Consider the following 10480-nt stretch of genomic DNA (forward strand, 5'->3'; position numbering starts at 1 on the left):
ACTCCCCCAACTGTATAGCAACAGCGCTACAACCGCTGTGTGTGGAAACACCCAACCCAGGGGCGTGAAGCCAGCCTGACCCAACCCGGCAGGCTCAGAGCAAAGCCAATCCTGACCAGAATGGCCTGTTTTGTTCCCTTTCATCCAGCCTTGATGGAGCCCAAAGTGTGGGCGCCTACCAGGCCCCTCATAGCCTGGCGCCCTCAGCGAGAGCACTTCTGGCAACAGCCTGCAGTCCCCACCCCCCCACCCATGGGCATTGGGCCGTGGAACAGCGCTGGGAACTCCGCGGGGGACCGTTGAATGTTCAACCCTCTTCCCGGAGCCTGTTCTCCCCCAACAATGCAGCATCACTGAATTTTTTCAGGAAAGGTTAAGGGTTTTTCTCACAAAGCTGAGCTCTTTATGGGTTTTCTCAGGTGTTTTGTGAGGGGGGAGGGCGGGGTGTTGAGCCATTTTTCTAGTCTAGACCCAGAGACCCCACGTTCAATCCCTGTAGCTGCCAATCCCCCCAGCAGCCGCTTTCCACATTCACTGGCCATTCGCAGACTCACAGTGCTACAAGCCAGGTGCAGTCACCTCACCCCCTGCAAAGAGCTCATTAGCAAGCCAACGCTCTGAGCACCTGCTGGTGCTAATGGGGTCAGCGTGGGCCTTCGGCGTGCCCTGGGCCGTGGGGACCCCGCACTACGCAATCTCTTCATTTATGGATTACATGGGGCTAGGTTCACGTGGCCGTGGTCCTGGCTTCTTGTCTGGTCACTGCTGCCCCATCAGCAGGCTCTGTCCCCACAGCTGCTGCCAGTCTCTCTCTCTCAGGCCTGGCTCTCAGCCAGGTCCCTGACCGTCCCCACGAGCACCCTCACCTCCTCCGCTCCCTTCAGGTCGTGCTGCCCGTCCTTGAGCAGTGTGAGGCGGACATCCTGGCTCTCCAGCTGCTCAGCCACCTGCAGGGCCGTGCCCCACGGTACGAGCTGGTCCTGCATGCCGTGGAGCAGCCGGACGGGGCAGGTGATGGGGATGGACGGGCGCCCCAGCACACTGTGCTCTTCCGCCTCCGTAAAGAACTCCCGCTTAAGTAGCACAGACCTGGCCCCAGCCATCACGTAGTTAAAGACTCCCGTCTGCTCCACTTCGCCCTTCACCTACCCCCCAAGGGCAGAAAATGCACAGGCCAGTCAGTACTAGCTTTGGGATCAGGGAGATGCTATTGGCCCGACAAGCTACACAAAACCCTGGGCTGTCAGGGGACCCCACCCCCCTAATTCCATGAGCCCCTTTCTGGTTCTGACCAGGGTGGGAGGGGAGAGACTCCAGACAGATCAGCAGCAGCCTGGATCTTCCCCTCCCCAGTCTGGACAGGCAATCGCTTGATCCCCCCCCCATGCCTGGGGGTTCACTGGGAGCAGGGACACCAGGAGAGATTTCTTGGGCTCAGTGAGAAATACGTCCCTAGGGAGAGCACGGTCGCCGGGAAGACTCACAGTCTGGGTCTGGCGTCTGTTTCCCTGCTCAGCAGGGACAGAGCTGAGACCAGGTGCATTTGCTTCCCAGCCGGTTTCTGGCAGTGCTCACATCCCAGGGGGCGACTCTAGGCATTTATTCCCAGTGGCGGGTTAATGAATACAACCCCTCCCCCTTCCCCCGTTTCCCCCAGCACACGGGGCCCAGGGCCTTTCCCATGCTGAACGCATCATGCGCTGGACTCGGTCTTACCTCCGGAGGAAGCTCTCTGTACTTGGTTATGAAGACATCAGCCCCGATTGCTGTAGCCACCAGCCCAGCCACCCTCCCTGGCCGCTCCAGGGCTGCTAAGAGCATGAGCCAGCCTCCCATGCTGACACCAACAAGGATCTAGAGCGATGGAGACAGGGAACGGTCAGAGAGAGGGGCACCGCCAGCGGGCGGCCTTTGCCTCCTCCGTCCCTCTGTCCAGGGTGTGCTCTCCTACAGCCCAGCCGAGCGCTACTGTGAATCTGCTGCTCAGGGGGCACCAAGGGGTTTGAAGAGCCCTGTTGGGCAAAGCTTCCCCCCCACGAGAACCCCTGGGGCCTGCACCCCAGCAGGCAAAGCCCTTTGCACCGACCCAGAGGCAGGAGGGGCTGCTGGCTTTGCCTCTTACCTGTGGCCCGCTGGTGAGTTCATCCAGCACCGTTAGGACATCGTTTTTCCAGTGGCCGATCAAACACTCCTCAAAACACCCGTCCGAGCTGCCGCAGCCCGTGTAGTCAAAGCTGAGAGGGCAAAGGTGCAGAGCCGTTGTTCAGGTGGGACAGTCCCCCACCTCCCCCTTGCGTGGAGATCCCTCTGCCTCCAGCACCTCACTAGCTCTGCTCCCAGGCCCTGCTTTGCCTGCCCAGAGCCCGCGGCTCTGGCTGCAGGAGGGAATTCCTGCTCTACGCACCATCAGGGCAGCGTTCCCTTTGCTGGCACTCGCTCCACAGGTAGACACAGGCCTTGCTTTGAACACGGGGGGGACGCAGAGAGAGGAATGGGCAGGGAAGCAGCGCAGGAGACAACCCGGGCTAGTGCGGGGAGGGATGTCAGAGGGGTGTTGAGCCCCGCTGGGGAAGGGAGCATGCCTGGGTGGGGCCATGCTGGAGACAAGAATGAGCGGAGGGGGAGGCCCCGCGTCCAGCTCCCGTGCAAGCAGGACACGCGCCGAGAGCCCACTCCTGGCAGGGCCGGAGGCTGCACTGACCGATGCCCAAGGACGCACAGTCCTGTGATCTCTGGCCCAAGGGCTGGAGTTCCCAGCGGTCAGCTACTGTTCTGAATGTCATGGCCATTCCCCATGGGCTGCCCCATTGGCATCAACGGGCCATCACCTACCTCAGGAAAGCCCGTCCCGACTCCTGGCAGAACTGCTCCAGGGCCAGGCACTTGGGGTTCGCCCTGGTGTCCTGGAACCCCGAGAGGAAGACGATGCCGGGGCTGCTACCGGCCAGCCTGTGGTAAGCCAAGCTGGGCAGGGCTCCCCGTGACAAGAACAAAGGTGGTGCCATGGTGGGGCTGGGGAGCGCGGCCCTGCCGGGGGGACAAAGACAGAGGTGTTACCCATGTGTCTAGCAGCTGCCAGCAGCAGCAGAGCCATCCCACATGGGGGAGAGGGGCACAGTCTGGCCACCCCAATGCAGAGGGTGTGGGGGTCCCGGCATGGACCTGTGGGCACCCTCCCCAACTCACAGCACTTCCATCCTGCTCTTGAACCACCACGTGGGGGGGCCCAGTGCCGGCTTGGCCGGGGGCCACCAGGAGAGGGGATGGCTGGAGGCCAGGCCAGGTTTGGGTCGGGCCCTAGTAAGCGGCTGGAAAGCAGCCGTCTGGCCCAGGGGGTTTTGGCAAGGGCTGCCTGCTGCTGTCACCCCCTGGGCCGCACCCCCAGCCAGAGGGACCTTTCTCAGGGCAGGGGCCAGCAGTGGGAGACAGCAGCGGTCATGCAGGGGAGGGGGAGCCTTGCTGAGACCAGCTCCTGGCCAGCACGGCAGCCCGAGACTCACGGTGGTTTTGTTCCAGCGGGGGCAGAGGCCGTGTCTCACCGCCGGCCCTACAGCCAGAACATGCAGCTTTCGCGGAGCTCGGTGAGTTCTTTTCCTCCTGTTCCTGGGCGGCTCAGTGTCTTGGCACGGCTGGAAGCACTGAGGTGCCCTGGAAGAGAGACACACCCAGCCTGCCTGTGCGCATGCATGGCTCCAGGCCATGGCTGGCTTTCACCATGGTGGACCTTGCCCTCCAGGACTTGGGGTGGCATGTGCAGCGGACGGTGTTGACACAGCCCCAAGCCTGCAGCAGACGTTGCCTCCACATCATCGCTGCTAAAGAGGTGGGTTTCTACACCCACCTACAGCTGGGCAGGGGGCTCCAGGGTTACAGTGCAGTAACAGCTACCTGGCCGTGTCCCCACGAGGCCTTTGCAGTGAGATAGCGCACGGTCGTTATCCTGCTGTAATCCCCTCTCCCCCCAGGCAGCAAAGACACAGCCTCCCTGTGGCGAGAAGGAAGGTACATTGTGCTGCCATGGCCTTGTACCCCTCGCTGGTTATTTTGGGGGTAGCTATGTGGGGTGAATGGGATGCTAAGGAGCTTGGCTACATTTGTGCATCCCACGGGTTACAGAGCAGGGACTCCAGCCATTTCACTCCACAGGGCACTTGCTGCAAGAGCCCCTCCCCTCCCAACACTGCTGGGTTGTCAGCTTCCTTGTGCAGCCCCCTGAGGGAGAGACTGTGAGGAACCGGCCCCCAGGGGCACGGACGTGCCCCACACTCCCACATGTGCACGCTCTCCCTGAGAGCCTGGGCATAGGTACTGCATAGCCTGCAGAGCAGGTGCATTCCCCGCACTTAGCTCAGTGCTTCGGAGGGGACCTCCCAGCTGAAAATGGCCCAGCTCAGATGTGGGGGATCCCTATTCGCCCACCTGGCAGCCATTGGCTTGAGACCAGCGGGGCCCCAGTGTGAGCCAGGGCTGGCCGGCCAGTCAGCTAACCACACGGCAGCCCAGCACCTCTCTCTGTGAGCAGCCCTGAGCGAGCGACCTCAAAGGTGAGCGGATACCTGTTTTATCTCAGCAGCTGCCAGCTGCTGACCTGCCCCACCCTGGCCAGGCCAGGCCAGGTCCACCCTCCAGGGGAACCACATTGGAGAGGCTGCTTGACCTAGGCTAGGGCCTGGGGGAGTAGCAAGCAGACGAGCAGCAAATGAAGCAGACCGGGTTGGAGGCACCGCAGGCAAGAGTACCCAGAAACCGGGCTCCCCTGCTGCAGAGGGAGGGACAGCCCCGTGCTTGGTAACCCAGCCCCCACTCCTGCCTTGCAGGGCAGCGGGGCTAGCAGTGGGGGGGGGAGGGGGTTATGCCAGATACGCTCAAGGCGGACAGCTGAGAGCAGCGGGGACTCAGGTAGCCAAAGCACCTCTGTGTCTCCCGCTGAGCAGTGCCCAGCTCTGCACACGCACGCACTCACCCTAGGCTTTGGCTGCAAAGCCTTCAGGCAGAGAGCCTGGCAGCTCTACTTCACTCCCTTCTAACTCCAGGGCAGGCCAGCTCGCTTGTCCTGCCCAAGATGCATGGCACCAGGACAACCGGAGATGGGGCACCAGCCCCTAGGGCTCTCTGGGGAGAAAGGCTTGCAGGAGAACGAGGCTGGCCGTTCCGATGCCACGAGCAAGCCCTGATCCCAGACATGGCACTGAGCAGGTCCCAGGGCTGAGGCTTCTCCAAGGCTGCTCAAGGAAGAAAAGCTCCATGTTACTGAGAAAGACCAATTGGCAGCTCTGCTACAGACTCATTGCCTGAGGTTAGGAATCACTTCCCCTCTCTAGGCCCCAGCTATGAAATGGGGCTGCTGGTAACGGCCCCGCTGCATAGAGTGCTTGGAGAGCTACAAGAGATGGTTATTGATTATTACCCGTGTCTACACTCAACCCACACTCCTACTCCCCATCCTCCTTCACTGACTCTCCACACACCCCATCCACACCCAGCCCCTCATCCACACACAGTCTGTGTCTCCCTCCAGCCATTCATCCACCAACCCTCTTACCCATTGGCTCCACACCTGTTCCTACTTACACACCTGCTCCCAACCACCCTGCCACTGTATTCTATACACCACTTTCCTCTGCTCACTCACCTGCTCTCAATAAACTTCCCACCTCCACATCCCCGCCCCTTCCTCATCAGCCAACCACCATGGAGCAGTCCTTATAAAACAACTCTCCAATGCTCCTTTCTCCTATTTAAGTGGTCTTAGTGAGTGTTGTTTAGCAGTCTAGTGAGGATTAGGCTATATACATTACTAGTATGGGAAGAAGGGATAGTCTAAGAGTTAGGGTTTGGTAAAGGAGAAACTAGAGTTAACTTTAGTTCCAGGTATAGAGCAAGGCCACATAACTATAAATAGCATCTTGTGTGTATGTGCAGCACCTGGTAGCCCAGAGCAGTTGGTGAGCTTTGCATAGCAGGGAAATGCAGTCATCTCTGGGCTGTAAAGACCTAGCAATCTAATGAGACACAGCAATGCTACAGCAGTTTCAGATAGAAAGGGAGAATGTGACTATGAATCTGAAGCCTGTAGGGGGACGTAGAGAGGCAGAATGTCATTTCCCCAGGAGGCTGGGGTTAGCATCCCCACTTGTGAAAAGTGCTAGGGGATCCCTAATGAGCACAAGAGGTCACACTTCAGTTTTATGTGTCAGGAAAGTCTGGTGGCTCAGAAGATCTAGGGTCACTTCCCTGCTCTGCCCCAGAGCCTGGGCATGACTTGGGCAAGACACGGAGTCTCTCGGGGAGTCAGATCAACCAGAGGTGAAATCTTCCTCTGTTGGTCTTGTCTGGCTGGACTGTAAACCACACAACGCTTGTGATGAGACTAGAAAAGGTTTATTTCAGAAAAAAATCAAGATCCCACTAGAAATGGGAGAGTGGTAGACATAGTTACACTACAAAACAAAACCCTAAAATACAGACTAGGGCCGACACTAATCACTAGCTACCTTCCCTAGCTAGTAAAGGCGGTTACCCCCAAAGGGCAGGCTCGGGCAGAGCTGACCTGCTGCCAGGAAGAGAATCCAACCCTCCATAAAACACCCCCACTCCATGAGCTTCCACACATCATCATACTGACTGCACTGGCGAGGATTTTGCTTGGCCTTTCACCCCAGGGCTCTGTTGTACGCCTGGGACGCACGTTCTGGGCTCTGTGATCCGTAGCTTTTACACTGTGCTGACTTTGCTGAACTGAGACACAAGTTGTGTTTGAAACCCCGCCCCACAGTTCTGAGCCCTACACTGTCCCTGTGACAGGTTATGCCCCTTAGGAAGCTACCTGATGTGCTGAGATACCACTGAGTCCACCTGTTCTGCCAGCATGGGCCCCCTTTAACCTGTCTTGCTGAGCCAGGCTATTAAAGCCTCCTCTAACAAACACAGGCAGGGCCACCCCCAGCTGCAGATCAGCTCTGGGAAGACAGCTTAAGGGGCTTGCTCCAGCACTCTGGTGCTCACTCCGTTTAAGGGGGACAAACCCAAAGATTTTATGAAATTCACCCCCTCCCTCAATGTGGAGAAAGGTGTGCACACTTCTTGCCATCTGTCCCCCCATTAGAAGTTACAGACACTGGGTTTAATAATAAACAAAACCAATTTTATTAACTATAAAAGGCAGATCTTAAGTGGTAGAAGGGGTAACACAGAGAACAAAGCAGATTACTAAGCAAATGAAATCAATTAATTGCCAAAATTAGGCTATCCCATCATACCATCCCCTCCATAAACATATCAAGCTTAGTCTTGAAGCCAGATATGTCTTTTGACCAGCCTTCCACGGGGAGTAGTGGGGGCAAAAGACATATGAAATCAAACACGCAAACTAAGCTAGTTTCACTAAAGAAATTGGTTACAAATAGTATTTCTGACCCTAGATATTGTTGCAGGCAGGTTGCAGAATTTCGGTGGTTCAGAGTTCCAGTTCTATTCCTTTTCAGACTGGACCCGTCTCAGTCTGGACTCTCCCCTTGTCTTCCCTTCAGGTGGCTTTTGCAGTCTTTCTCCTTGGGCAGACAGGCCATGGCGAGGAGGAGTCCTGTTTGCCTTCCTCTCCACCCGTAAATAGGATTGACATGAGGCGGGAATCCTTTGTTTCCAAACTTGACCCCCACCCCCTTCCCTTACAGTGGAAAGTTACAAGAAGTCCCAGGTAATGTTTAGGATCAGGTGACAAGACCACCTGACTCTGTAGGATCACAGCGCCCATGAGTCAGCAGGTGTATGGAGCGTCCACAGGAAGGCCAAGCTTCACAGCTCATTGTCCTCGCTGATGGGCCATCCGCCGTGTCTGGCTTTTCCATTGTTCTACCTCAAGGGTTAGCAGTGGGCGTCACCCAAAGTAGCATAGCCTGAAATACAGATACATAGTCAATATTCTTAACTTCAGATACAGAAATGACACAGGCATACAAATTGGATAATCATATTCAATAAATCACAACCTTTCCAGTGATCTCTCACATGGGCCATCCTGCATGAAGTACATCTCAGTTATGTCAGTCATATCATAAGCATGTTTTCATAAAGAACATGGGGTGACACGTCACAAGCCCCACCAGATTCATTTCATGTTTGACTGTGACCCAGCCACGTTTGCCCCGGAGGGGAAGGCAAGAACATGAGCCCACCGTGCCCAGTTCCTAGCAGTTGATTTAAAATTGTCACCATGTCACTCCAGCTCAGAGGAGACGCCAGACACTCAGGGACCCCTCTAGCCACAGGCTTCTGTATGCATCATGTAAAAGCAGCAGAGAGTCCTGTGGCACCTTATAGACTAACAGACGTATAGGAGCATAAGAAGCCAATGCGTCTGACGAAGTGGGTATTCACCCACGAAAGCTTATGCTCCAATACGTCTGTTAGTCTATAAGGTGCCACAGGACTCTTTGCTGCTTTTACAGATCCAGACTAACACGGCTACCCCTCTGATGTATGCATCATGGAGCCCTGGTGTGGGACTGGCCCAGGGTCCACCCTGCCCTGGGCTCTCCACCGTGGGACCTCAGCTGTGAGTCTGCTGGAGCTGCGCCGGCCCCGAGGACCCAGCTGACCAGGCGATGTCACTCTCGCTCCACTGCAACGCTTTGCCGCTGAAATTCTTGCTTCAAAGCCGAGCTAGAGAGCCAGCCGGGCAAAGGCTGTCCCTGCAGCCCCCACAGAGCAGCCCCCAGGCTGCAGAGGGGGTGGCTTAGACCCCAAATTCTGCATAGCCATGTGCCTTGTCCCATTAACCCCTGAGCATCCCAGCAGTGGAACCTGGGGTGTGTGTGTGGGGGGTTGCATGGCTCCCCCGTGTCGCGTGAACGAGACTCACAGCCTCATCTCAGAGCCCACATCAGCGATCCACAGGGCAGCAAAGGGGTTCACAGCCTGACAACTGGTGCTCACCTGAGCCCTCCCTTCACTGGCCCAGGGGCATTGTCTTTGGTCTGTGTGGGGTTTGTTCAAATCCATCGCTGGGCAGCCAATGGGCCACCCTGGGGCCTTGGCTTGGGGTGCCACGGAGCAGGGGTGTTTCTAGGCACTTTGCTCCGGGAGACTCGGGCCCAGCTTCACTCCCCAAGGGGCTGGGCCGGGCGCCTGGTGGGAGAATGACGAGACGTGCATCCCGCTCCAGACAAGCCCAGCCAGAATCAGGGCACTAAAAGCCTCGGGCACCCACGGGCTCTGAGGAGAGGTCCTGGGCAGGCAGTGGTTGCTGCTGGGGTTATGTTGCTAACATCCAAGTGTAGCATTAAAGCCAGCCCCACCCCTGGGACGGGATAAGACCCACTTCCTCTCTCCTTCCCTCAGAGTGCGGCAGGCGACGTGCCCCCAGCCTAGCTAAGTCTGTGGTGGAAACCCCAGCTTCTCTACTGCAGATGAGGGGACAGAGAAGCGGCTTAGCTCTGCCACCTCACGTTGGGGGGCTGTGACCGGGCTCAGGGTACGATTTCGCTCTCGTAACTGACACCAGCCATTTGCCCAAATCACATTTTTTCCCAACTTAAAATGCCCTGTTTCTCCTTGTGCTCCGAGCAGGTCAGGCCTTAGCGCCCGAGCAAGGTTGGGCTGGGTCAGTACCGGAAGGAGCCCCTTCCACTGCATGGGTGTTGGGGAGGCAGCAATGGGCCATGGTGCCGTGAGAGCCAATGCTGGAGGTGCCGCCCTTTGGATGATGGAACCCCAAACTCCTGACCACTTGTGGTCGTTTACCCCCGGCACATTCTGTAAGCCTGAGGTGCTGGCCTTGGCCACCCAGCCAAATGTCCCAGGTGACTTCCCTCCAAGCCCCATGGCACCCTGCATGCGCACCTGGTGATGCGGTCCTTCCCAAGCTGCTGTGGGCGCTGTCAGGCAGCGGGTCACTCCCCGCTCAGAGGGGCTGGCGTTTGCTCCCTCTGTGACACCCGGGGCTGGCGAGCGCGTGTAGCACTTGGGAAGCCTTGGCAAAGGCCGACCTTCTCAAAAGTGGCCCTGTGGCTTCTGGCACCTCTATTTTTGCATGTGCAACTTGAGACCCAGGGCTGTGCCTGGGGTGGGGGTGCTCAGCAGTTCTGAAAACAGGCCCTACGGTGTCTCATAGCAGGCACCCAGCAATGAAGGCCCCCAAAATCAGAGTCTTGGCCTCCAGAGCTCTCAGTCTGTGGAACAGCCTTGGTGTGTGGGGAAATGACCGAGGTTATTTAGGTGACCCTGCTGGTAGGAGCAGGGAAGGTTTCTCTATGAAAACCAGTAATGTGATTTGCTGAAAAGCCAGCCACGCTCTCTCAGCCCCCTGCCATCCCCAGGGCTGCTCATCCCCTGGCCGCCCGGCAGCAGCCTGCCTCCCGCTCAGGGCCTCTGGGAAGCATTGCTCGCCAGTCTCTAGCCCTGCCGATGATGGGGAATGTGAGCACACGGGAAAACCAGCTATGAAGTCAGGGACAAAAACCTCCCTGTACATTCACCAGGA

At 57.6% G+C, this 10480-nt stretch overlaps 1 protein-coding gene across 2 annotated transcripts; it reads right to left on the reverse strand.

The window, feature by feature from the left end:
* On the reverse strand, nt 1-3658 carry LOC117868467 (mycophenolic acid acyl-glucuronide esterase, mitochondrial-like). 2 transcript variants are annotated; one of them, XM_034754399.1, is made up of 5 exons: nt 3501-3658; nt 2833-3027; nt 2123-2234; nt 1717-1854; nt 1-1145 (listed from the first exon to the last, which is right to left on the reverse strand). In XM_034754399.1, exons 2-5 carry the CDS (start codon nt 3003-3005, stop codon nt 816-818), a joined length of 753 nt encoding a protein of 250 aa, XP_034610290.1. In that variant the 5' UTR covers nt 3006-3027; nt 3501-3658; the 3' UTR covers nt 1-815. The 2 variants fall into 2 exon arrangements, with proteins under 2 accessions (XP_034610290.1, XP_034610291.1); XM_034754400.1 differs by lacking the exon at nt 1717-1854.
* Between the last annotated feature and the right edge of the window lie 6822 nt (nt 3659-10480).

Source organism: Trachemys scripta, chromosome 21 (genome assembly GCF_013100865.1).
Source record: "Trachemys scripta elegans isolate TJP31775 chromosome 21, CAS_Tse_1.0, whole genome shotgun sequence".
Lineage (NCBI taxonomy): Eukaryota > Metazoa > Chordata > Testudines > Emydidae > Trachemys > Trachemys scripta.